The sequence below is a fragment of the Xiphias gladius genome, chromosome 15 (genome assembly GCF_016859285.1).
Source record: "Xiphias gladius isolate SHS-SW01 ecotype Sanya breed wild chromosome 15, ASM1685928v1, whole genome shotgun sequence".
Classification (NCBI taxonomy): Eukaryota; Metazoa; Chordata; class Actinopteri; order Istiophoriformes; family Xiphiidae; genus Xiphias; species Xiphias gladius.
The window spans coordinates 23,571,917-23,599,843 of NC_053414.1; the positions used below are offsets into that span (position 1 = coordinate 23,571,917).

Consider the following 27,927-nt stretch of genomic DNA (forward strand, 5'->3'; position numbering starts at 1 on the left):
AACAAATAACAGGAGACAAGCAACAAGGGCATACTGTACACCCCCCCCCCCGTGAGACTCAGACACAGCTGTCCTCTCCTACGGATTTTTACATATAGGAATGAAGTGATGTTAACAGTGGCAAGAGACACTGTAACATACACCTTCCACCAACTGTAATAAGATGAAAATGTGTTCTTCAAAAGAAAGTGAAAGTAAGGGGGAAATGAGGGGAGAGAGGTAGAGGAGGTTTGAATGCGCAAAGTAATAGCAATTTAAACATCATTGTGTGGAGAATGGACTGAAAACGTTCACAAAATGAAAGCCATTATGCTGAAAACAGAAATATAAACATGAACATAACAAGAAGAAAAAAACCCAGTTATTTTTGCAATGCAAAACCTGGAATGCATGCCGTTACAGTGCAGGTAGGAATGAGTTGACTGACAGTTTGACAGCATTTGGTTTCTAAGGTGTGACCAGTAAAAACAGTTAAAAAATGCTGGTATGAGATTAGTTGATTGATTGACTCAGCTTTACCCTGCGATAACATCTTTCAGTTAGACAAAGTTATTCCGATAATATACAAATGGCTAATTTATTAAATGGAGTATGTTTCAATATATTTAAATATTCACTTTACTATATATAGTTGCGAGTCGATTGTTCTGCAAATTTCAGTTCAGTTAGCTGGTGTGTTTGATCAACATTTCTGCAGTCTACTCTGGGGCCAGTTTCACAAAGATATTGTAGACTGGTCTGTGGTGTTAGATCAGTCTTAATTTTGGTCTTAGATTAGTCTAATGTGGGTTGCACCTCATGAACTACTGCCTATGTAAAGGTTAGGTAATCGTATTGTATTGTATTTACGCCCCGTAACTGCCAAATATAACTGTTGTGTAGCTAACTGAGCCAACAAAGACAAAGCTAACGTTAGCTTGGTAAATACGACCCACTTAGAGTGAAGACTATATGAGATCATATGAAATACGATCGACACATCTGATCTTTAACTTCATCAGTGCTCTTTAATAACCATGTAAATCTTGAAGACTTCAACAACATTTCAAAAAATAACACAATTACGAAATGCCATTTACATGCGTAAATGACATCAGTTAGGTTAGCATAATCAGATATTTCCTCCTCAATCTGTTCTGAATGAATACTACTACTACTAATCTGAAATACATGCAGATCTAGATAAAACAAACAATTACATTACAAAAGCTATGTCGTTTGTGTCTCTAAAACGGTCATTTTTGCAATTTATGCTATTTTATAATCCTCCAGTGACTTTCTGTTTACATAGCTCATTGTTCTTGATTGGACAGTGCTTTGCTGAAGTTTTAATGGCACAAGCCGATTGAGTAAACTAGCTAAGTAGTCCCTAAGAACTTAGGAAGGACTTTAAGTTCAAACTTTGTGATGGATTTAGGAAGAGTTGGTGCAACCCAACCTTGATCCTGACCGCAAGTTAGCAGAACAAAGTCCCGCCACATTAAGAAGACACAGCATCTCAGCTCTGCTACAGGTCTGCACTGCACTGACATTTCATTCTAATGGACCTTCTTTTATTGTTACACTCTTTGCTGAATTTTCCCAGTAAAACTTTAATATTATCATTGAATTTTATCCAGAAGGGAAATGTTTTCTGCTGGACTGAACGGAGCTGAGTTATTGGCTGCGTTTGCTCGGTCAGCCCTGTGTTTTAGTCTGACAAAGCAAGTTGCAATTTACCCGCAATTAATAGCAATTTAGTTCTACTTGAGATAGTCAAGAACTAGACAGTTTTGTGCGAGAGATTCTGTATATTTAGGCGTCTGTCTGAAATCTAAACCACAGTCGAAGTCTGTCTTTGTGAAACCAGTCCCTGATGTGGTGATGCATAGGCCAGAACAGATCATGGCTAGCTCTGTTTAAAAACATTATGAGCACGTTTATGTCATAGATTTTCATCTGAGACATTAAGCGACAAAAAGTCAATCACCTGCTGATCTACTAGCTGACAAGGTCCAATGACCCATCAAACATCTAGGAATTATCAGCTTATTGCTTTGACCAACGACCGTTTGTAAAAAGCCGTGAACCCTGCACCAGAATTTTATCTTGACGTACAGTATAGGACTACTATGATGGGTCAGCATCCACTCCAGTTTCTGGGAATGTATTAAATCTGGTCAACATGCTCTGTCTCTGTGTATATCGACGAACGCGCACCCACAGTAAGACATCCTTGCATCCCAGTCCCCCCCAAAAAAAAAAAAAGACGAACCGAAATTCCTTCCGCACAGAATAACCAGGACCTCTTTCAAAATGTGCATAAAGGTCAACATGAAATAACACTTTAAAGACAAACAATCTTGCAAAGTTTCATAAAGAAACTGCAAAGTGCTTGATCATTGCAAATAAAAATAAAAAAAAGAAATTGCATGACTGTTTTGAACCTCTGCATCCTAAAATTTTACGAGTCTGCTCCCTCCCTCCAACATTTTGGCTCTAGAAAATCCTTGTTGTCCAGGAAATCCAATCTCGTGACTGTGTGTAGTTTATGGACCAGAGCAGTCGTACAGAGCCAGGTGGAAGAGAAACAGAGTTGTGTGTGTGCGTGTGTGTGTATGTGTGTGTGCGCGCGTGTGCTGTTTTACATTAGATGAAAAGTAAAGCATATTGTATATCATGCATGCATATTTATATGATTACTTGAAATATATATGTAAATACAAACATAACAGTCTCTGTGTGTATTTCATGTGTGTTTTGTTAGCAGTCGTCATCCTCAAAGTGTGTTTTCTGCAGAACCTTTACATGACGCTCATAGATCTTGAGGGCGGGGCCGAGCCTAATTGACAGACCAGTCAAAACATCGTTACGCTGCATGAGGAGAAGGGACTTCCCATCGATTTCCTAATGAAGAAAGCAAAGCAATGTGGGTAGGTAGACGTAGGTTAAAGGTCAAACTGTGAAAGGTTGTAGTACAGCCGGTAATCGTGTCAGTGGTGCCCTCTTGTGGTTGTTGGAGCAGATTGCAGACTCACCTGTGTCCTGAAGGCAGCAGCCTGCTCAGGGAAACCTGCTGCTGTGAAATAACTGACCACATCAGACACTGTCCAGTCCACCGGGTTCCCACTGGCCCCCTCAGACTTCATAAACCTGGAAATATGAGGAAGAGGGCAGTTGGCCCATTGACCCATTACAAAACCTGCAGGAAACGCTGAAATTGTAAACTCGTACGGTCACATCAGAGCTGACAGTTTTTATGATGGAATGTAGTTTTGTATTGTTTTAATTTCATGTGTATTTATTTTCCATATTTTGGTAATTACTGTAGGTTGATAAGGATGGGAGCACTGGGATCTCTATGTTTTTACAGTTGAATACATTTAACCTTGAGCCTGAGATTGTGCCGTCTCATTGTTAGTGTAAATAGATAGTAACAGATATTACATTCTGATTAATGTTGAATGGTGCAGACTTTGTTTCACTCTATTTTAAGGTGGTGATATGATCAGAGAAAGCTTTACCTTTGACTGCATAATAGGGAGAAAACATGCAATGCCCGATGAAGATTTATTGGATATTGAGAGGGTAATTACCCTGACAGGGTCTGACTAGAGTACAGTCGAAGTATTTCTGTCCTTGGCTCTGAACTTCAGCACACTGAAGTTAAAATTAAACAATAACTATGAGGCTAGGTACCAACTTTCAGCCTTACTTTGAGGGTATTCACATCCATACTGGTTAAACAGTGCAGGACTCATAGCCCTTTTAAAACATAGTCCCCCAAAAAAATGTACAACAATACAGCAGGGCAATGACAAGAAGTCAGAAAATGCCCCCAAAACAAACAATAAGGGAATATCTTTGTAGTACTGGCCAGGGAGAGCGTCTCCAAGGAATGTACCAAGTTTCTACTGATGTCTCTGGGTAAAAAACATCAGCCAGTCCTTAACTGGAAAATATTATATAAAAATATACAATATAAAATCATATTAAATATGATGATTTTATTATAATCAGTCAAATAGCTTGAGACAGACGGAACAATGCTTACTAAACCTTGCAGAACTGCAGGGAGTAGGCTGTTGTTGCAAAGCTGGATGCATTATTCCTGCACTTATATTCACATTTACTTAACTAATATTCTACATCTTGACGATGCATTTATTAATATCCTGCTGTTAAGCTGTTAAGCATAGAAAAAAATGTTGCCTTGTGACTTCTCATCCAGCATTGAGCATCTGCTTCACATCAAAAACAATCCAAATGGAGGCATCCAATGTGCCTCCTTACTTGATGCCATGATTTCATCAGTTTTCTGGCTCCTTGTGCTAAAAAGGTGGGACTTGTTTACAGTAAATCTACAAGAAAGCAAATGGACTTTGTAGCAAACCAAAAAAACCAACCAAGGGAAGAGAAGATGCTTTATCAGCCCTATGATTTTTTTTTCTTCTGTCTCCAGTAAATCTATTGTACTCACCCTCCACTGCTAACTCCTTCACTTATCCCTCGTTCTTCAGACTGGCCAGAGTCTCTCGGGGAAGCAGTGGGTGTGAGCAGGCAGGACGACACGCTGACCTCTGTCTTACACTCTAAGTCTCAGAAGGAAAAATTAAGCACAGTGTAATTCCCTGTTATTTCTGCTAACCACCAAACACAAACAGACACATTTTGAGATGATAAGTAAAGCAGAACTCACTGTTAGAGCCTGAGGAGATGTGGTCATTCCTGTCGTGCTGCAGCTGATTCTGTGTGTGGAGAGAAGAGAGGGAGACAAACAAAGATGTAAACAGAAATGAGAGCGGAACACTACTAGTGATAATGCCGGAGGTAAAATCATGTTGAAAACATTGGAGGGACATGACCTCCACCTAAAGTGAAGGATAAGAGAAGCTGGCTTCTTTTGACAAAACAAGACATTACGACCATCTGCTGCGGAAGTGTAAACGATGATGGGCGAGGTAGGAAGTGGACTGATGGGGGAGCAAAGTCTGACAAAGCTGATCAGTTGTACCCAGTGGAGAGCTAAAGTCTGTCCTCTCCAGCCTTTGTTCGACAAAAGTCTAGAACTCGGTGGGTTTTTTCGGTCTGTCTTTCTGAATCGATAAAACATGCCCCCTCGAGATAAATGGCTCTCTACTACCACACTGACTGGTAAAACACCTCGTCATTTGAAGAACAATCTGTAGCTGTGTTTGAAATCATCCCCTCGTTCACTTATTCATTACACCCTGCGTAATAAACACTCAGTCGTTTGGTTGATATAGGCGACTGAAATCCTGTAATCAGCGGCTTGATATACAAAATCAAAATTTAGAAATATACTTTTGTATGCTATTATTCATATACTGTAGCTACTTACTTATACATGTACTGTGCTGTAGTTACTCAACAGTTTCATCTATTGTGAAGAAAATTGTAAACTGAGATTTTGGACACTTAAGAATCACCATTTTGCCCCATCACAGACAGGTATAGTGTCTCGTGACTGTAATTTTCTCGTCTATCGAAGGTGAAGCATGGTATTGTGGCATTTTAATAAAACGTAGTGTACATTCTAAAGTCACCAGTAGAAATGTAGTTTAGGTTTCACAGTCAAAATATACAAATATACAAACATACTTGTCAAAATAGCATCAGTGAAAAAGCCTATCGTATGTACGGCATGTAGTAGAGGCCAAAAAGGAAGGAACAACTCAAGAAGTTACAGAGCAAGGATGCCAGTTGCCATAATAAATCATAAACTGTGTATAGATTAGTTCAATACATGGAATTCTTTATGTCCAAAACACTGTGCCATACAAGATGCATTTTGTACTTTAAAATGACATGAATATGGTTTTCCTCCCAAATGTTTCACATCAATATAGTAATGAAATGTTAATTATATTATGATTATTCCATTACACATTCATTTTCTTAATTTCATGGCAAACTATATTTTTGTAGCATCCCAAGATGCATTTTTTCTCACATACCGTATTACATTCTTTACCAAAAAACATGGCACAAAAAGCAGCATGTGCCATGCCGTGCCTGACAGACATCTTGGAAGAATATGTAAAAATACAATGTTAACTTCAGTACATCCAGTTACACATATTTATGTCTTCAATCATGTCAAATCTACATTAACTCTGGCAGCAAATTGAACATTTACGTTCTCTTCGGGCTATCTCTTTTTCCTTCTCTGGATACATTTTGAATTTTGGAACACACCACACCTGTATGTCTCCGCCTGTTGAGCCGTTGTACCAACACATCGCTGCTCATTCTAACTGCTCACTCTTTCTCAATTTATTCCAAACAGCAACTGTTGTTGCCGCCTCTGCCGGTGATGTCAGATGCATCCGTTTGTGCACCATACAAGTCATCAGGGGTTCAGAACAGCATCGAAATCTTTCATGAACTGCACGCAGTGGTGTCCTTCACTGCATCATCAATATGACGAGTCAACAACACACACGCAAAACGTCTGTCTGCAATAATAATATATAACAGAAAACAGGTGGGAGAAAGTGGTATGCCAAGACCTCCATGATTCTCCAACTGAAATGCAGTTCAAACACCGACAACCCATTCTGAGCTTATTGATTCAGTTTTTAAGTATGCATATGAATGAGGTTCAGGGTGCTCCTGTTTGCTCTCACCAGAGGAGGAGCACTAAACCCTCTGACCCTGGTTTTAGCTAATGCAAGTGCGCATCAAACAATGACTGGGAATGTCATGATGTATTGAAAACGTATCATAGTTAAAGAGGAGGAACAGTGGTGGTTAATAACTAAATACAGAGACTCAAGTTATGGATTTCTGCTTCCCTGCATCTCAGGCGGAAATCTTCACTTTACTCCACAAGATTTATTCGAGAGGGACAGTAACTAGTAACAACTTGACTTGTAAAAAAAATCATTCAACAAGTTGCATTGTTATCCAGTGACCCTGACTTTCAAGTACATAACTCAGAATATCTACAGAAATAAATGAAAAAGAAAAAATCTTGTATATCTAAAATATTTTACAGAAATGTCAAAGATTACTGAACAAAAGGAAAATAAAAACCAATCTCGCATAATAGTGAAAAAAAAAAAAATGTGCCCCAGACACAATTATTGGCACCCTTCACTAATATTTGGTTGCAGAACCTTTGGCAACAACAGCAGCCTCTAAATGTTTCTAGTAGACATCTAGAAGCTTCTTGCATCTGTCTGCTGGTAGTTTCTGCTTCTCTTCCATTACTATGTGTTCAAGCTCTTTTAAGTTTGGAGGAGTCCTTTTGCAATGGCAGATTTCAGCTTTCTCCAAAGGTTTTCAATGGGTTTTAGGTCAGAACTCATTGCTGGCCAGTTTAAAATAGTCCATCTTTTCCTTTTCAAATGTTCTGTCGTGCTGCTGGATGTGTGCTTTGGGTCGTTGTCCTGCTGAAAGACCCAAGACACTCGCCTCAAACCTAGTTTCCTGACACTGGGTAACACATTTAGCTGTAAAATGCCTGGGTAATGTTCTGATTTCATCCTTTGATACATTCAATGCCTCCAGTTCCAGAGGCAGTAAAGCAGCTCCACAGCATGATATAGCCTCCACCATGTTTTACTGTAGGTAGAGTGATCTTTTCCTTATGGGCTTCATTTCGCAGCCTATAAACAAACTGATGCACTCCATCCCCAAAGAGCTCTACTTCGGTTTCATATTTTCATTGAACATTGTCCCAGACAGACTGTGGCTTGTCTATCAAAGCTTTTCCAAACATTCATCTAGCCTTTTTGTGTCTTTCTTTCAACAGTGGTGTCCTCCTTGGCCTTCGCCCAGGGAGCCCTACTTGGTTTAGTGTGCAGCGGATGGTAGAGGCTGAAACCAGCACTCCAGATTGGTCCAGGTCAGCCTGAAGCTCTTTAGATGTTTTGTGTGGTGTTTTTTTTCCACAACCTGCATCAACCCTCAAAGACTTCTCTCACTGAGTTTCTTCGTAGCACCACGTCCTGGAAGCGGCTTGACAGTTTTATGACTGTGAAACTTCTTGATAACGTTATGAACTGTTGAAACAGGGATTTCAGGATTTTTGATTATTGCCTTGTAGCCTTTGGTATCGTTATGTTTTTTGATAATAGCATTTCTCATGCTCTCAGACAGCTCTCTTGTCTTCACCATTGTGAAAAAGAAACTGGAAACAATCAGCCCCTTTTTATGCTGTAAAACCATCATTCATTGGTTAATTCAGGTCATGTGAACACTGAAAATTAAGCACAGGTGAGTTGTTTTTTTTTCATTTTGTCTGAGGAACTAATTTAAATTCATCTAAAAGGTGCCAATGATTGTGTCTGGGATACATTTTGTTTAACCTTGAACATTTTAATAAAATATTCTGATCATACAAAATTGGTTCATTTGCATTTATTTCTGTAGATATTCTGTATTATGTAATTGAAATTCAGGGGTGCCAATAATTTTGACCGGGACTGTAGACTAATCCCAAACAGTATATAGAGTAATTAAAATTAGCACTGCCTTGGCCGGGCTACAATATTAAAATACTGCTTAAATTTGAATGCATCAGTAATAGTAATCTGTACACATAATTATGATCATATAACCCTATGAAAAGGGTCATTCTAAATATTGAGTGATTTTACCTTTAATACTCATGTAGATTTGACTGATAATACAAAAAAGTTAAATGCTAGAGTTTTACTTGTACTGGGGTATTTTTACATTATGGTATTGATACTTTTGATAATGTAAAGGATCTCAATACTTATTCCACCACTGGTAAAGGAATTCACATATGGGGCATGTTTTGACTGTATCTTTTTTAAGTATTTTAGGGGCATCTACGAAAGACAGCAGTCCAACAATGACAGAAAATAAGGGAGAGATCAAAGGTCCCTTGTCAGACTCGAGCCGCTTCATGGTTGACGTGGTTCACTGGCAACACCTTAGCCCTTGGGGTGGCGTCCCATGTTTGAGTAATTTTAACTTATTTTGACATTGCATGGGAAATAAAAACCAGCGGGACAGATTCATGTGCTTGCACTTACTTGTGCTGCCATATGTAGGTGATCTGGGAGGACAGCTCTCTCCTCCGAGGATGAAACTCCCTGAACAGGTGGGGACGGTGTCCTGGTGAGGGAATCCATCCCTGAGAGACCGGCGGCCGAACGCAGAGGAGAAGAGGGGAATACGTTTATGAACAACAAGAGAAAAGATTAAAAACCATTCAGAACTCTACTCGAAAACTAGGTACAACAAATAAACAAAAAAACATTAGAATTACTATTAAAACCAATGAAGTTAGAGACAATAGCAGCCTAAATATTTAAATTAAATTGAAGATACCTGAATTAATATTTAATTTAGAGGGGTAGAAATAAAACAAGAACAACCAGGACGACCTATAGTTGGCCAGGACATTAGTAATAATATTCACAATATACTGTAACAACCTACCACTAGGCTAGAATGATAGTGGCATATCTTAAATTAGCCAACAACTTGTTTTACTTCGTACTCGGCACACACATCCATGCACACGCACGTACACGCACACGTTCAGGCACACACACCTTTGCCCCCATGCTGCTGCTGCTGCTGCTGCTGCTGCTGATGGGGGCTCTCCTGCTTTGATGCCTTCTGGATCTCAGCATCTTCCGTGGTTTTCTCAATGAGCCCTGGTTCGGTTGTCATGGCTACCGGGGATGGTCCTCCCTCCTCATCAGAACTCCGGGGACCATCATCCTCCGCCTCTTCCTCGCTGCCTGTTTCCATCGGCTCATTCTGCTGGACAAGAGGGGGAGGCGGCGGCTGCAATGACATATAAAGTTCTATTAAAAAAGGTCCCCGTTAAAAAAAAAAGGGGGGGGGGGTGCAAGCAGTGCCTTCATCCTCCGAGATGAGTGTGCAGCACCTGGGTTTGATCTAAGTTCCCCTCCAGGATTGGCTCATTGTAAAGATTTAAGCAGTGTATGAAGTCTGCTGCGCTCTCGGGGCTGAAAGTGCAGATCAAAAAACCACCCCCCACTCGGACAGACACACAGAGAGCAGAAATAAGGACAGCCGCCTACTGAGGCCAACTCCAGTCTGCACCCACAGGGGGAAGAAGAGAGGGACGAGGCTGTGTGTTGCCAGAACCGATACAAAGGATCTAACGAGGCACGGGGCAGGGGCGACACGGGGATGGCGAAGAGGGGAGAAAAACAAAACACACCGAATGTGGTCCGCATGAAGGGACGTGGTGCTCGGCTGTTGGGGGCCGAGTCCTCCCGCCGGCCTGCGCGGCGGAGCAGCGAGCACCCGAGAGCGGCAGCGGCACGTTCTCAAGTTTAGACAGACGCCGCCTACTGCGCGGCGGGGCCCAGACACCAAAGTTCCTGAGAGAGAAAACCAAGCGTTGTCGAGCCCAAACCCCGATGTGACAACGACACAAGAAGCGGCTCGGGCTCGCGCCACGCAGGAGACGCTCTTTGTGGGTGCGCGCGCTCATCCTGGGAGCCGGGGAAAGCCGCTCCGGAGCCGCCTGCTCCTCGATGTAACCCGCACCTTTTGTGCAGGAAGCCGGGCTACACGCACGAACGCACAAACACACACGCGCGCACACGCGCAAGCACACACACACACACACACACACACACACACACTGACGCTACAGAGCCACGGTCGCATCTCGCAGACAATCAACCCACAAAGCGGAACGACAATTAGTCCTCGAAATCACCTGAAACACTTTCGCGTTTAAAACATCGAGAAACATGTGGTACGTGCTGAGGGAGGGCGAGCGCGTCCTCACGCAGGTACCGTGTGTGCTGTTCGAACCAGCGATTGTTAATGTATCAGCGAGCCACCAAGCCGACGCAGTTCAGCGCGCCCTGTACAACCGGGACGTGTTGGAAATATCAAGTTAGCATCGCCCACCTTTTTCACAGCGTGCCTGTCCTGCAGTGCGCTCTTCGCAAGTCTGTCAGCGGGCGCGTTCTTCGGCGTCGGCTCCTCCACCGCCATCCCCCTCAGAGGGAGAGTGATGTTCCCGCAGCGGGTCCTGCGCAGCCTGCCTCTCGCCACCTCTCTCTCCATGACCACTTTGACTTTGCCCCGGGTCAGCTTCTCCTCCGACAGCCGCTCCTGGCTGCTCAGATAGCCCAAGATCTCCTTCAGCCCCAGTGGCTTCACGTGGCCTCTGGTGGCGGCGGCGGCGGCGGCGGCGCCGGAGCCCCCTCGCAGGCTCCTCTCGGACAGGCTGCGGACAGAAGCCACCAATCTGTCGCCCAGGTCGGAGTTGGGGTGGCTCCCCGCTGTTTTGGTGCCCCCCGCGCCGACTCGAAGTTTGGGCTTGTGGGGCACGGTCTGCTTCTGCTGCGGAGGGAGGCTGCCGACGCTCCCCGAGCAAGTTTTGTTCTGGGTGTCAGCTCCGGACACACCAGGCTCCTTTCCGCCGCGAACAGCATCGGCTTTGCTCGGCGTCGTCCCGCCGCCATCGCCGGCGTCGTGTGCGCTTGTTCTGTGGCCCGGAGCGGGCGACGGGCAGCCCCCCGCTCCCTGCTGTCCTAATCCCTTGTCTCTCGGTGCACTTGCTTTTTCCTCTTTACAGCCGCTCCCGACAGCGCAGCCCGTTGTTGCGCCACAACTGAGGCAAGCGTTTCCGCTACTTCGGCTGGAAGCAGGCTTGAGCTTCTTGCCGGCGGCGCTGGCTGGTGTTTGGGTGGTTTGAGCGTGGGGACCTGGGCTGGGCTCCGAGTCCTCCTCTGCCTCCTCTGCCTCCTCCTGATCGGTGAAGCTGTGCGCGCTGTCGCCGTTGTTGTTCAGATGGTCGTGTTTGGTCCGCTCCCTCGCTGCCTCCGCGCTGCTGCTGCCGCCGCCGCCGCTGCCGCCGCCGCCGCCACCGCCGCCAGCCGCCGTAAACTCACTCTTCTTTCTGCTTTTCCTCTGCACCTTCGCCGCGTTTCGGTACGATATGGACCCCTTGTAGCTAACTTTGAGCACCGTCTGCTCTTGAATCAGTTTTTCCAGCTCTGTCCTGGTTCGGTCCGGGTCTGACCCGTGTCTTCTCCGGACCATTCGACAAATCCTCTCCAGATCCGGACGGGCTTTCCTCGAGCGGAGAGAGTCGATTGTTTCCAGGATCCACTCTCGGTACTTATTGGGCTCAGACATCTTCTCCTGGTGCCGGTGCGGATGGGGTTTGGGCCGGGTGCTTCTTTTCCCCGTCTGTTGTTTCACGAGTGACGCTGTGTCAAAGCTTGGGAGCCAGAGTGCGATCCCCGGCAGGAGAATGAGGACGGAAGCCTGGCTGGTACGTTTGCTTTCGTTGGCCACATTGTGCGCTTAAGGTAGACCGAAGATGGCGCCCAGGTCTCCGCCACAGACGCAAATGGCATTTAAGGTGGAATTGGCTCGCTTTTAGCGCATCGGAGATGTGGTCTTTGTTCGCAAACTCGATCTGATCAACCCGCAGTTTGCATTATTCGAGTTTGGCCAAAACAAAGGCGAGCGCAGCGTCCAGGCAGCGAGCGCGGCCAGTTAGTGTCGTGTTTTTAGGCGTTAAGGCGTATCAGACAGACAGACAGACAGACAGAGCCAACAGATGGGTGGGTGACGGCTCCATTCCGCATCGGGCGGCTGTGATGGATGTCTGACCTCTAGGCTACAACACTCGACCGCCGAGCACATTTAAAACGCCTCATCATTCACTTTTCGTCAACTGGAAGCTGCTGAACCAGCAAATAGGCACACACCCAGGAAGCACGCAGACAGGTTCAGAAGAATTTTACCAGTAAAACTTTATTGGAATGATACTCAGGTTGCAAAATATTACACTTCGTGTTTTTATGTCACTGTTCCCGTGACTTTCGACGCTTCCCTTTGCAGTGTGTGTGTGTGTGTGTGTGTGTGTGTTCGGGGTTTACATGGTTTACATTGGGGTCTCATTTCCCTAAAAAGTGCGACAGTATGAACCAGCATTGTGCCTGCATCGAGAGGAAGTTGTATCACTGCAAAAACACCGAGGAGACACAGAATAATATTGTGTTGTAACTTCAAACATTTTGTCCGTGATGATATAGTCAACATTAAACTTGACATGGAGGAAATACAGCGAGTGTGAAGTCTCAACAAGTGGTTTACGATGTCATAATAATAAGAATAATAATACTAAAGCGGTTTGTAAATTAGACCATAAGAACCAATAAGCCAACTGATGATTACATGGTGGTATGTAACCACCCTGCAGCTTTTGTCACCATGTACCCGCCAACTTGGTTTTGACTTCAGATTGATTAATAAAAAGGAGTTTTTTCCAGCTGCTTGACCTCTCTGGTCTCTCTGCTTCATTATGTTATTTTTAGGCTTTGTCTTAGAGGGCTCCCATTACTCAACTACCTACCATGAGTGACACTGTGGCATTTTTGTTTTATGTGTACTGTACCCTTATGTGCATATTTACTATGTTTTTATATCAGTTTTATAAGACATTCTATTCTGTTTTTAGCCCGCCTTTGTAACATCTGGCCAGGGACAACAGGTGGAGGTTAGCCTTCTAGGCTAACTTTGGCTCATTTACGGTTGTGTTTGTACTGAATAATGAGCACTGTCCCTGTCAAATAAACTAATGAAAACAAAAATAAATAAGGGACATCACCCAAGTGTCTTGCCTTGGCTTGGAGACCACAATTTTTTAACAAAAAGCCTGCGTTGCAAACTGGTAGCATGGAGTTCAAATGATGCGGGTGGAAGATGGTACTGAGTTGCATTGTGGGAGACGTAGGACCCAGAATTTTCTGGAGCTTGACCCTTACTAGGAACTAAAAGTCAGGATAATTTGGCGGCTGCTGCAAATGTCGCAATTTATGGAAGTGCAATATGAAATCACCGGAGTGGCCCTTTCAGCCCTTCATTAATTCAGCCGATACTGTGCTTACATGGCTAAATTAGTTTCTGTTTAAATCAATCACCACACAGTAAACATGGGACCATATAATATTCCAGCACTGCCATACTGTACACGATGTACAGAGTGGGAGGAACGGTGTTTAAATATGGGTCCGGGGCCCCACCAGCAGATTAATCCAGCTGTAGACATTGGGCTACATAGACCTAAAAATAATCTGCAGCAGATCAGTTAGCTCACCCTGCAAATTGCTTCATGTTAGCTCATTTTAAATTTCATTCCATATGACGAAGGATACACACATATATCTACACATAAAAAATGTGTAATTCTGAGAAAAGGCTCGTTATATTTTTCAGAGTATATCCAGAGTTTAAAATGATGAGAGACAAACAGAGGCGCCTGTATGAACCAAATCAGAATATCTTCATTATGGTGGCATATTAAAATACAGCTATAAAGAAGGCATTGTAATGTTTGAAATAGACACTAGTGTCACTTGGTTTTATTTAATAAATTCTGAATATACAAATCCTACAATGACCACCATTTTGGGCACTCTGTGGCACTCTACGTACTCTGCCGTCATAGCTCCGAAGCTAAGGAGACACTGAACACCTGAAGTGCTACGTGTCGTGTTCTGTAAACAGGCAAGTTGTATACTGTGCACTAAGAACACTTTTGTCTCTTCTCAGCACTAGCTCTATTCAGCTCCAGGTGCTCTGCCTTTTCCTAACCAGTTCAACGGAGTACTAGTCATCTTTACATCATCATCACCACATGAAAAACAAAACAAAACAAAAACTGCGCATGTTTTTTTACACAGAAATGGGAATAGAGTTGCTTTAACATGTAAGACTGTCACATGGAGTGTGGTCCAACTTTGCAAGCTGATAAGAGGAGAGGGCTGGGTGCTGGGGAGATGAACATAAATACAGGTTTCTACAGAAGACCAGAAAGCCAAAGCACACTATCCAGACCACCACCAATGACAGTTTGGCATAGTCTGCCTCAGACGGTCCCTTTCATTTGGAGTTGACAAGGGGCCAATTGGTTGATTCATCATGCACAATCAACTTGACTAGTTGGTGGGCTCTGAGCAGAGAGAACAAGTGCTCTTAAGACCAAACAGAGTTGTGAGAGTTAGCTAAACCAAATCTTCTGGTAGGGTAAAACTGTGGAAGACGCTAACCAAAACTCTTCATATTCCCTCGTGTTCCTCTTAATTGACCAAAAATTGAATTTCCCAAATCTACTGTATATCATAAGCAAGTGTCTCACACACCTTCTTTACCTGCTGATCCTAACGCTTTACGTTGATAAAATGTCTATTAAGTGATATGTTCAAACCTGAGATACCATTATGCTATGGTGTTCCTTAACAAAACCATTAAAACTGAGATATTTCTGTTCCCTTATCCTTATTTCCTTGTTTGTTAGCGTGACATGACATCATTGGAGCCACTAGCATCTAATAACATTTAAAAATTGAGTGCTGTAGATATGCACAAAGCCCGGCTATGCTAACAATGATAAGAAGTATAGATGGAGTTACACAGTAAACTTAATTGACTTTTTCCCTCTTCAATGTCATCTGTCTCTGACCAAAATTAGTTTGACCACACAATCCATCATTTTCTGTTTCTCTTTTGGATCATCATGCCAGAGACTTAAAGTATGTTGTCTGTGAAATGAGAGGGTCAAGTTTTAAACATCTGAAAAAAAATTAAGACAAAACTTCGAAACATAAAGTCATTTAAGCTGAAAGTGCATACGTGTTTGAAATCAATTTAAATTTTCATTTCGTTTCATTTCAATGAATTTCATCTCGCTCAAAAGAGAAAGAGCCAGCCAATTATTGGTTTAAGTTAAGGAAAATTTTGCGCAGAGTGAGACCTCAACTTGTACAAGACTAAATGGGCTTCATGTAATGACTTACAGTCTGCTGTAGGTTAGCAGAGACTGACTGATTTCTCTATGTTGTGCTGCAGAAGTGAATCAAAGATGAAAGAAACATAAAAGTGGTTGGGTGAAAATGTGTAGAGGCAACTCTAAATAAGTGGGGTTCCCGACACCCATGAATCTGAAGCACACCTTCATTATAAAGGGATCCATAAATAAGACAGAATAATAAATAAAATACAACAAAAACGCAACAGAAAAGGCAACACTGCTGGTTATCAGTCTCCTTGCTCTTTTTCCCTTCTGCATCCCATTTTTCCTCTTTTTGTAGCTGGTGCTTGTGATTGGACAGGAGACAGTACTCTCTCCTTACGTCTCCCACTTGACCAGCCTACCTTTGACTCTCCCTACTCCCTTCTTTCTTCCTCTGTCACTCTCTAACTCTAGAATTCAGCAAACTCCTTGGCACATTTCTCAGTGAAGGAGACACGGATCTCCTCCTCCTCGTAGTCGTCGAAGTTGCTGGTGTCGCCTGGTCCTTTGAACTTGGGGACGAAGGGAGCTTCCACCTAAACACAATTAAAAACACCAGGTGAGAAGCAAGCATGGGCGAAGCGCACTCACACATCTACACTGTATATACACACACAGTATACACGCGCACCTTTTTCTGGTAGATGGCGATCCAGTCAGTGGTTGCAAACCACTTGTGTCCCTTGATGTCGTTGACCCCGTTCTTGAGGTTCCCGTAACGTTTTGTGAGGTCAACCTGAGGATAATACCAGTACATTTTTCTCACTTTCACATTATAATTAATTCAGAACACAGACTAAAACCTGTGGAACCTTAGCATTAAAATGGCTGAGATATTTGTTTTCACCTGTAGCAGGTTCCTCAGGAGGTCCTTCAGGTCTGAACTGAAGTGAGATGGGAAACGCACCTGAGACAGAAGACAAGGAGAGGAGGGAAACAGCTTTAGATTAAAGGTTTGAGATGCAGTCATGTAACTGACAATATAAACAGCTAAAATCCAATGCTGGAAAAAAGCAAGCATGTTGATAATATTCAGAATTAAACAAAAATAAAATGTAGCTATTTTAACACTTTCTATTGCTAATTGATATAACACAAGAATAATCTAACTAAAAGCCACTTCATGCAGTCTCTAATATTTTTTACTTTGTAACAGCCAGCAGTGAGTATTTCCACGGTAAAATCCTCTGGCTCACTCAAACTGATGTGTTTTACAATTCTGACAAATGTTAATGATCTATAGAAAGTGCAGTAAAAAAAACAAACGAACAAACCATAGGCCATGGGCTAATTTTTCACTGTTATGAAAAAAAGTATTTCAAAAGATTAGAAAAAAAAAAAAAGTGACATGTAACACATGAATCTGTATTATCGGAGAGTGTAGCGATGACAAGAAATAACAATCATAGTCCCTGGCAAAGGACAAAGATGATTGACTTTAACCCTAAGAAGGGAGGTCTCTCTTTTGTATGTGTGCCAGTGTGTGTAACTGTGTTTGTGCTTGTGTGTGTGTGTGTGTATGTGTGTGTGTGTGTGCGCGCGGAGATATACTGTATGTACAATGTAACACTAACATGCAATAGAGTCATTAGAATGCATCTCCTTAAATTAAAGCATGTGAAAAAAAAATAGAAAGAGATGCACCTGGCTAGGATGCATACAAGGCTTCTGTCTGTTTTTGTACAGACTGTGTGTTTTTGAGTTTCGTGTATTTATAAATTGACAGGCTATGGACAAAACAGGTTGCTTTAGCGTGGCCATTTACCACGCAGCTATTTATGGATTGTTTTGATCAAAGCTTTTAAAGCTGTTGCTTCATTCTCCACCTGGCCACACATGCATTTTTCTACTCAGAGGCTAAATCAACAGCGAAGTGATGATAATCAAAGAAAAAATTAAACTATAGCCAAACCCTTTTTCAAATCGAAAGTTGAACTGTGTTTGTTTGTTCCAATTCCTTTTAGCGTTACATGACAGAAAAAGTTAGAGCATTCAGCAACGTACAAGAAGAGAGAGGCAGCACGGCTGACATTACAGAGGGGTAATGAGGGTCAAACTCACCTTCCCTGATACGATCTTTTCATAGATCTGAATGGGCTGATCAGCAAAGAAAGGTGGGTATCCTGCTGCCATCTCATAGACGAGTACGCCCAGCGCCCACCAGTCGACTGCCTTGTTATACCCCTGGTGGATGAAGGAGGAGAGGCGTGGAGAGAGGAGAAGACAGAGTTATATACAGGTAACCATGGTAAGATATTAAAAAAACATGTACGACTTCTTAGTTGCTCTGGAAGTGTCTTTTTTTTTTTTTTTTTAGTGTTCATTAAGCCTGATACATCCTATACTCCTGTTTAACTACATTTTGTGCAAAATGAGCCTCTAAAGCTATGGCATGTCACAGGCAGTAATACATTAGTCCAAATACTTTGGTAATATCATGTAATATTACTAGTTGAACTTTGTGAATAATTTAAACAACTTTCTTCACAACCACTTGACTCGACAGTCAAGCGTGAGTAGTTAATAACGGCATGCTATTCGCCACATTTTTTAAATTTACATAGCTTCATGCTAGTTTACTGTTTACTTCTTATCTTGAGCAACATCTGAGTTGTGTGTCCTTTAGCAGATGCTCCTTACACCCACCAGCCCAGAGTGGTTCGAAAGACCCAAGTAGTAGGACAATAAATACCACTTTAAGTTTTCAATCCATACTGATGATATAACAGCAATCATGTGTTGCAATTCCGCCAAGTCAAATTAACAACCATCCTGTAAAAAAAGTGTTGCAACGAGCGAAGTTTGTGCAACAAAATCATTTATTGTTTTGACTATTCAGACGGACGTAAAGGGGAAACTAAGGTGTCTCACCTTGCTGAGAATAATCTCTGGGGCCAGATATTCTGGGGTGCCACACAGTGTCCAGGTCCGGCCCTTTACACGTTTGGCAAAGCCAAAATCTGTCACCTGGGAGAGGGAAAACAGAGAGCCGTGACAGGGAGAAAGTGAGTAAGAGATTGAACAAGAGAAGAGAACTAAGCAGACACACTCTCACTGCGCCTGGCCAAGTTTAGCCACATTAAGGAAGCAGACACAGATGAATAGACAGAGGCACAGTCAGGGAGAAGAGCAAGCAACTTGAAGCAGCAATGGAATTTTTCACCAGTTGTCATTTCACTGTTTACCGCTAGAGGGCAGCAGAATCTGGGTTTGAGGACAGCACCCATATGCCAGCACACCATTCAGCAAACACAGATAATTGTAAATACACACCACGGCCATTGTTGCACCATATGCACCATAGTGCATATCTGGCTGTTTATTGTTAAAAAACATCGGAGTATGTGGTGGGGGATACAGCTTTACATTGTTTCTGGGAGACCCAGTCCTAAATACTGGGTTTTTTAATAACCCTGGTCTTAATGCCATTAGTTTTGGCCATCATTTCTATCAGTTATGATGACATTGTATTAACCAGCCTCATCTGAGAGACGCAGGCACGCAGTGACAAAGAGCTTACAGGGGAGTCCATATGACAACTAATTCAAACAGCTATTAAACGTCTGGTTTAACTCATTTATATAAAATACATATTTGGAAGTGAAAACATCGTGAACATACTCAAACTGACCATTATAGTCATCTACTGCCCTGCGAAACTGTTTGCAACTAGTTTTACGGTAAGACAGAGATGAACCTGCTTTTTTAGAACCTTACCGGTTGATCTCCCATGGAGATACTGTGACCCTGTGCCTAGTTGTATTATTGTATCCCCATGCCTCTATTTTGTGCATGAAGGGAAAAAATGTTAAATTAACAAATTCCAATGATAGCCAAATTTACAAAAATAACATCCAGATTGTTTAATGTAACGTCAAGGCACAGGCAACCTTTAAATGTCTTACCTGTTACTGTGTGTCTCCAAAGATAATACCTGTTACAGCATATCATAACAATTGTAACAATATCTTATATCTAATATTACATTTCATACCTACCCAGAGTTATAACAGGCCATGATTAGCAAATCTCCACCAAGTAAGAGCTGACTCAGGTGGGATGCTGCCTCTCCGATTGAGCTAGCAGCAAATGCTACAATTAGAAGGCCTCACATGAAAAGTTACATCTGCTTATTATAACCCTGTATGAAATGAAAAACGCCCTGAAAGAATAAGCAAAAAGAGTACCACTGCTGACTCTAAAACGGTGTTGTATCAAAAACAAACATTAGCTAGCTAGATGATGGGGCTAATGTTAGCTACAGTACATCGGACTGTGATTACTTGCCCAATAAATATTGAGCTGCAACAAACCTGAAATCTCAACAGCTATAAAGACAACAGAGGAGTGGCTGGTGTTGTTTAGCATTACCTTGCAAACTCCCATTGATGTACAATGGTTAATTTAGGTCTTGTGTGTGCCTTTACAAAATTTTTCATGCAGCTACATGAAGGGATTTATATATAAAGAAATAGATGGTAGTTAGTCAAATTTTTGAGTAAGAAATTGAAGATCAATGTTATTTACCTGAATGTAGCCCTGTTGGTCTATGAGCAGGTTTTCAGGTTTCAGGTCTCTGTAGATCAGGTCCAAAGCGTGCAGGTATTCAAAGGTCAGAACAATCTGAGCAGCGTAGAACCGAGCGTGAGGCTCACTGTACACACGCACACACACACACACACACGAACGCACACACACACACACACACACACACACACACACACACACACACACACACACACACACACACACACACACACACACACACACACACAAGTTTAGTGGAGTGTTCAGTGCAGGACCAGAACAGAGATGAACAAGGGTGAATAAAACAAAGTACAGCTAAAACAGACCTGAAGAGATCTGAGCTGATAAGAATAGAGTAGAATACAATGGAATAGAATAGAGGTGAGCAGAGCTGATTTGAGAGGACACAGGTCCCCAATTTACTTCTGCATGTGCCTATAAAATGCTTCTGCGCTGTAAACTCGATGTTGCATACAGGCACTAACCTAAATCTGCCAATTCTCCGTAGATGGGAGAACATCTCTCCACCTGGTACATATTCCATCACCATGTAGAGGTTAGTGTTGTCCTGGGGAAGACAGAGGACCTGTTAGTGACATTCACTCACGTACCCACGCACACACGCACACACATACACGCGCACACACACACACACACACACACACGGTATGGACGACTAGACAACATGGAAACAGTACTTTGTGGGTCAATGTAAATGAATCCACTGACTTAATGACGGAAGTTATTACCATATAAAAGCCCTAATGAAGACGTGTGTAACTGTGTCTATTATTGTTCCATTTCTAAAACGTGTTTTGCAAATCATATTTTCTTTGGACCCTTTAACAGAGCTAAATAACACTAACTTTACATTATCAAGGAGGATTTCATTCTTTACCTACGTCTCAAGCTAAATTAATACGTGTTTGTTGTTCTCTCTTCCATCTGTGTGCTGGACGGCCAATGTGGACAGGAATATTCTGTTAATAGGTTTATTTGAGGCATCAAGGATATTCAGTCCCAGGGAGTCCACAGTGTCATCTAAACAGCTTAACCTGAATAAGGCCTTAATTGGAGTGTGGTCATCAGTTAGGTTAGTCTGTATGGGTATAAACAGCCGCTGACAAAGAAGGAACGTGAGAGGACAATGTTGAGGAAGACAAATGTTTGTGTGCTTACGTGAACTGCGCATGTGTCAGACCAAGTAAGCTTAACTCTGTATTTGCTAATGACTTAACCTTGATACGATTAATGGTCACTGATACGATCATAAGGATATGATTAGTAAATTTACTGATCATTGTGACAGGAATTACCTAGAGTTAAACATTAACAAGTCTAAATAGGTGGCAGTCGACTTTTATAAAAACAAACGATAGGTCTGGTGTGTGTTGATAACAGAGATCACTGTAAATACTTGGGAGCAGTCTGAAATGATAAGATGACCAGAAGTGACCACATAGTTCACATTTTAGATAAAGTGAAAGTTTCACTAATGAATATATTTAGAGTAGAGCAAACTATGTTTGTTTCTTGACAGAAAAACACAGCATACTGGGTACAGCTCATATAAATTACAACAAACACAGATCAAGACATGACACTACGATATCCTGATGGACGATTCATGAGCAGTATCATGAGCCAGCACTTGTTTGTAGCACTTGTTTTGCTGAATGACAGCCAAGGAGTACACATTTCTGCACACTCATGATAGGAAGATGCTTAACTGCTTGCTCGCTATGACACAACTGGGTGTGTCAGGTAAAATATTTATTTTTTCAATGGACCACCCTCAGAAACATATAAGAGAAACACAAATACAGACTTAGAGCTAGTTTGAGTGATGGAAGTTGAAGGGAGAACGGGGGGAAATCTAGCCAGTCACTCATCATCAGCACACACGCACGCACGCACGCACGCGTAAAATTCTGCATACCTTGAACGAGTACTCTAACCGCACCAGAAAAGGAAAGCTGACAGCCTGAAGGATCCTCTTCTCATTCAGAGTGTGCTCTATCTGCTTGAGTTTTACCACCTGAAAAGCAGAGAGAGGGAGCAAAACAGAGGAAGAGAGAGAGAGAAAGAGAGAGAGAGGGAAAGAGAGAGTGACCATATTGTATCTTGCAAAAAAAAAAAAAAGAGATCATTTCACAACAAAAAGAAACTATTGTTTTATCAGAACAGCATAATCTTAGCTTTTTTTTAAACATGTTCATTGACAAGCTGGCGAATCTAGAAGATTTTGTTCCAATAGCAGCTTAAAACAGCTCTGAAACCTTACAGACTGCCTCCTTCAGGTCACAGCAGCCTTAGTACAAGGCTCCACATTTTTACTGTATTGTGACACATTTAGTGTGTGGAATTAAATTTACTGCATGGCCAACATCTGCAAGGCTTCTGCATTCAAATGATGTCGTTTTGGATGAGTGTTTCTGCTCAGCTTTTGTTCTGGCTATGTTCACCTGGCACTTTTTAATTAGGACACTACTACTTAGAACGTAACTTGATATATCAGCTGTAAGTCTTTGCATTAGATACTTGACTCCCTGAAGACAACATATTAGACAGATATTTCCAGTATTTCCTAAATGTTTAGAGGCTTTTTTTCTTGTGAAACTGGGATAAAATGAAACACGTGGTAACACGTGGGTGTTACCAACTAATTTTTTCACTTCTGGTAATCAGACGAACAAACATTGAGTAATTTTGCCGCAGAGCGACACAAACTGGAGAAGTTACTGGAACAGGATGGATATATTGTGAGTATGAGATACAGTACAGTCCCACATCAGCTGCTCTCAACCAGCAGAGAACAAGACCCTGTCCTTTGGAGTTGTAATATGAATATAAATATAAAGAACTCTGAATGTGGCCTTACAGCTTCCTAAATATGCTTCCAAAAGCAGATGAAGTCACCAGCACATAGAAGTGGACAGTCAACAACACTCATATTCACATTTACAGTCAATTTAGTGTCTAGTTCATTGAACCTTCATTTCTTTGTACTGTGCGGTAAATCAGTGAACAGGACAGCTTTATGGCAATATTGGATTTACAGGATTTTTGCATGAATGTGATTAGGAACCTTGATCTTTCAGGTAATACATTCACTGGATAAGCCAATTAGCCAACAACAAGCGGTATTTTTATCTACAAATATTATGTCATAAAGGGGGATCAGAGTGGGCAGAAACGCAGGCACAATTTTATTCTAAATTTGGTACCAATTTTACTCTGCTTGCAATGTGATCTGCATAAAGACAACCTCAGCTCTGACAAACCGGCCGAAGCCTGCTACAGCACAAGTGGTTTCAAAGGGGTACATAGGGGAGAAAAAAGGCTTGCACCTGGATTTGTTGTGTCTCTGCATCTTTGCACCAGCATGCACAATGAGCTCCAGGCCTTTTCTCAATATCCATAAATGTCTCAGGCCATGTGAGTACAATTTTCACATCAATGACATGGCCATGTTTTCTATGGCCGTCCTTTTCGAACAATAGCTGTAATTGTCCTTAAACGAGAGACACATTTAAACATCCTCCATCCCACTCCGACCCTCCTGACCCCTGACCCAGACTAACCTTCTGCTTGTTGAGGATCTTCATAGCATAATGCTGTCCCGTTTCTCTGTGCCTCACCAGCATAACCCGGCCAAATGAGCCCGTGCCCAGGGTTTTCAACCTCTCAAATTGCTCCAGGCAAGCAGTGTTCTGAACAGACAAAACAAAAAGCGTTAGTTGATTTTTGTGAAAATGGTATTGTGGAGGTTGTTGTCTGGGAATTGTGGTTTCCTGTGTTCATATTATGTATGTTTAGAGTTTGCCATACATATATGTTTATATTGTGCATATATTGTACAGAATAGTGATCCCATTCATATTTGATGCTGTTATGTAAGCCTGTAAAATCTATCCTGATTGAGATCATCTACACTAAGTTTAAAACAAAAATGTTGTCACACTGTCACGTCAAGTGTGGTTTTTTAGAACAGTGAAGACGTTGCTACATCAGAGCCATGTATTTATCTGAAAATAATTCACACAAGTAGGCAAATGGGAATCAGGAATTGCTTAATAGATTTATACTTAATGTACAAAGCAAGTGTATATATATATATTGCAATATATCCTTTATATAAAAACACTGTATTTATACTGTATATATAAAGAGAATGTTAGATGTACTGTATAATGTAACGAATATTGATACAGATCCTGTGTGTATTTAATATTCTTATCTATATCTGTAAGACATGTTCTGTTATTATGAGGTCTAAAAGCTTTGTTGCATGGCAGCAAATAGAATATCCAACTTTTTTTCTAAAATGTATATATATCATTCATACCATGACAGGAGAAGACATGTTCAGTGTCATGTTAGTTATTGCATATGACAAATTCTTCACACGTGACACAAAACATGTTTCACGTGTGAAGAATTTTCAAATTATAATTTGCTTGAAATCAATAAGCTAAAACCTGACCCCACATATTTTACTAGCCACTTGCTTTATTTCATCATCCAAATATATTACAATTATCCAAGGAAATGGCTGAAATTTACTTGCAGTGGTAACTGTTACAACAGAAAAAAAACATACCACTCTGTGCTTAAATAAAAATAAAAACAAGTGAAATTCAACTCGTGACGAGTGGCATTTTTAAATTGCAAGAGGAAATGAAGAAAGCACACATAAACTGTTTTTTTTTTCTCACTTAGAATTTGATTTTTTAATCAAATTCTAACTGTGGGTTTGTATGCGTGTTAATACATACAAAAAAAGCTAATTACAATAGAGACAATATATGTGACATTAATATGAACACAGATACATGCATACACTAACCTGTGCAGGATTCTCCCACTTCTTGAGGAAATCCTCTTTGGCTTTGGCAAGGAACTCCTTGACTGCGGAAGACAAAGCCACCAGTGTTAATAGAAGAAAAGTTTTAGCGATATGTGTGTGTGGGTCTGTGTAAAAACTGAAAAAATTAATAAGTTAGAAAATATATAATAGGCTGCCTCCTTTATCAATTGTAGATAGCCATTGTTTTTTTTTTAAAGAACCATAACCAAGTTAATGCTGTCTACACCTCACTTGCATTTTAACCATATTTTTTTTTAACTGCATGATTTTCCCTGTTTTTTTTTTAATCATTTCTGGAGTTTAATGGATACATACACATAGAAAGGGAAAATATTGAGAGTAAGACAAGGATGAGATGCAAGAAGGTGCCAAGCTTGTTACGGACACTCTGGGTTCAAACTCCACAATTGGGGGTATGGAGTTTGAAAGATGAGGCCATTTAAACAGCAGTGAGGGTGTAATGAAAGACACTATTCAGTTGCATTATGGGAATTTTAGGATCTAGTGTTTTTGAAGTGTGACTCATAGTAGGAAACAAAAGTCAGTATATCTCAGCTTCTGCTGTTTTAATTTTGACCATTCTTTATCAGTCTGTCTCTTGTTAGCCCCCCACCTTTATGCAATTACAATACTAAACGTCTGGAGTAACCCTTTAAGGAGACAGGAAACCAAAATAATTGGAGCAAACTTGGAAGTAACCAACCAAATACTCCTTTAAACATAGTCAACTCTGAGTACATGTATAAAGCACATGTTAACATTTAGGCTTAGCTTTGAATTTTTTCCTGATTTTCTCCAATGGATCAAATCCCTGGAAAAACATGGCTGAGGAAAGTATAGAAATACTATGATAATGGATCATACACTCAGACCTTCTTAAACCATATCTCATACCCTCTTTTCACCATCCCTATTTCCTTTTTAAGTTGGTTGTTGAAAGCAATATCTGGTTGATAAGGTAGCAATGCACTGCTGAAGCATACACACACATACTGTACATTAAGTATATGTGTGGTATTCAGCCCAGACAGCCAATAATCAAGGCTGGCTTGAGAATAAGATATAGATACTGTACATACCCATTTTTATACCCAACCATTGAAAGAAATAATAATAATAATAATAATAATAATAATAATAAAAACAGTCTGCATTTCTTATGTGATAGTAAAAATAAAAACCCTAGTAAACAACTACTCCAATACATACACCTATCCAGTGTCTCCTGGACTAAGGGTACAGCAGACATACTTAGAATAGCTCAGCCAGACCTCAGACCTTTATGGGTTCACCAAACAAAATAGTCCCCACAAAGATTAGTTTCAGCTCACCCACACACATTTTCAGTAGCATCTCTTTCCAAATGAGTGGGGCAACAGGCCTGGAGTGTTTGGGAAATATGTGACTCATAGACTGTTGTGATCTTGACAATATTTCAGTAGAGTGAAGATGCCAAGATGCTTGCAGCTTACAACTGCTGTTGGCTGTTTTTTGCATATACGGATTCTGGCCATTGGAAACTGCATTACATCCTGCTCCATTCTACCTTAGCATCCACATGAAATCAAATAAAAACATGTCCAAAACTGAGCAATGCTCCTAATCTCCATCTAGATGTATATGTAATGCTCTAATTTTAAATATGTGTAATTTAGGTTCTCGGGAGCTTGCATGCACAAGCTAATTCGTCTGCAGCAAGGACTGGTCATGAACGTACGAGTGGCTCTTAATGAACTGGAAAGCAGGAACAGGCCTCTAATTGACAGTGTATGGCTTGTTGTGTGAAGCTAACACAGCCTGTTGTATCTCATCTTCTCTGATCCTGTCATGAGGTTGCAACAGAGCAGGTGCTGCCCAGGAATGATGTGTACTGGCGACGGTACCCACCGCTTTCCATCTCGTTGCCCTTCCTGGCCGTGGGCGCGTTGCCCATGATGACAACTTGTCAGCGGGCGATCCGTGGCTTTTTGGCCGCCCTGCAGCCCTCTCAAGCTGGTCTAAGCTCGATTACGTCTGAACGGTATTTCCTAAACCCAGCTGTACCAAGCGCGGACTCCGAGCTCTTGGTCTTCAATAGCCTGACAGCTGGTGATGCGGTGCCACGGCGAGACGGGATAGTGCAGCGGTCTCAGTCACTCCGCGGTCACCAACAACCGGACAACGATATCGAGCTTAAAACCACGGGGAGCTGTCGTCGTGGTGTGTCGGTCGCTGGGGCTTCTCTGGACTGTCAGGCCGAGCTCGGCGCAGTTGGCCTGAACACGGAGGATCCAGTCTTCTCCTGTCCCTCCTTACAGCCCCCGCCGAGCGAGGCCCCCCGGCTCCCCACCTCTCCCCCAGCCCAAAAAACAGTGATACCGAGGGCGGGATACAGTATTCTCGGTCGAAAGCCTGCCACTTTTCGTTAGCGAACCCAGCTTTTAAAAATTAAACCTCGGCGGGGTCCGACAACGACGGGAATTCGCCCAAATCAACATTGGCCCCCCGTAGCCTCGGAGACGAGCGAGATGACGGAACTACAGCCGAGCGAACGTCCCGCCTACTCCTTAGAATCGGGGTTTTGACAGCATGAACTAGGCTACGGATTGGCCACTTCTCTACGGAGCTGTGCCACGGAGCGCTCTGATTGGCTCTTCGCAATCCTTCCACAACGGCAGCGTCCCGCCGCCCTACAAAAAACAAGCGAGGGGAACGTCACCTATTATTTTCCTCCAGATCACGTACGCGCCCACTTTCTCCGGTTTCT

The 27,927-nt window shown here is 42.0% G+C and overlaps 2 protein-coding genes across 2 annotated transcripts; both read right to left on the minus strand.

Moving 5' to 3' along the window:
* Positions 1–9: 9 nt before the first annotated feature.
* samd1b (sterile alpha motif domain containing 1b) lies at positions 10–12,644 on the minus strand. The gene is made up of 7 exons (XM_040147045.1): positions 10,882–12,644; positions 9,537–9,774; positions 9,012–9,112; positions 4,679–4,727; positions 4,460–4,577; positions 3,018–3,132; positions 10–2,886 (listed from the first exon to the last, which is right to left on the minus strand). Exons 1-7 carry the CDS (start codon positions 12,115–12,117, stop codon positions 2,743–2,745), a joined length of 2,001 nt encoding a protein of 666 aa, XP_040002979.1. The 5' UTR covers positions 12,118–12,644; the 3' UTR covers positions 10–2,742.
* Positions 12,645–12,718: 74 nt separating this feature from the next.
* Positions 12,719–27,904, minus strand: prkacab (protein kinase, cAMP-dependent, catalytic, alpha, genome duplicate b). The gene is made up of 11 exons (XM_040147461.1): positions 27,069–27,904; positions 25,161–25,222; positions 23,896–24,024; positions 22,251–22,349; positions 20,797–20,879; positions 20,312–20,438; positions 18,656–18,751; positions 17,846–17,968; positions 16,632–16,691; positions 16,416–16,520; positions 12,719–16,320 (listed from the first exon to the last, which is right to left on the minus strand). Exons 1-11 carry the CDS (start codon positions 27,112–27,114, stop codon positions 16,195–16,197), a joined length of 1,056 nt encoding a protein of 351 aa, XP_040003395.1. The 5' UTR covers positions 27,115–27,904; the 3' UTR covers positions 12,719–16,194.
* Between the last annotated feature and the right edge of the window lie 23 nt (positions 27,905–27,927).

Coding starts and splice junctions, on each gene's coding strand:
- prkacab (XM_040147461.1), bottom strand. CDS start 27,114: ATGGGCAACGCGCCCACGGCCAGGAAGGGCAACGAGATGGAAAGCG. Junction 20,880..22,250: donor GGTTAGAGTACTCGTTCAAG/GTATGCAGAATT, acceptor TGTCTTCCCCAG/GACAACACTAACCTCTACAT. Junction 16,692..17,845: donor AAAAGATCGTATCAGGGAAG/GTGAGTTTGACC, acceptor CTTCTGTCTCAG/GTGCGTTTCCCATCTCACTT.
- samd1b (XM_040147045.1), bottom strand. CDS start 12,117: ATGTCTGAGCCCAATAAGTACCGAGAGTGGATCCTGGAAACAATCGAC. Junction 9,775..10,881: donor ACAGGCACGCTGTGAAAAAG/GTGGGCGATGCT, acceptor ATGTCATTGCAG/CCGCCGCCTCCCCCTCTTGT. Junction 4,728..9,011: donor ACCTACATATGGCAGCACAA/GTAAGTGCAAGC, acceptor CTCCACACACAG/AATCAGCTGCAGCACGACAG.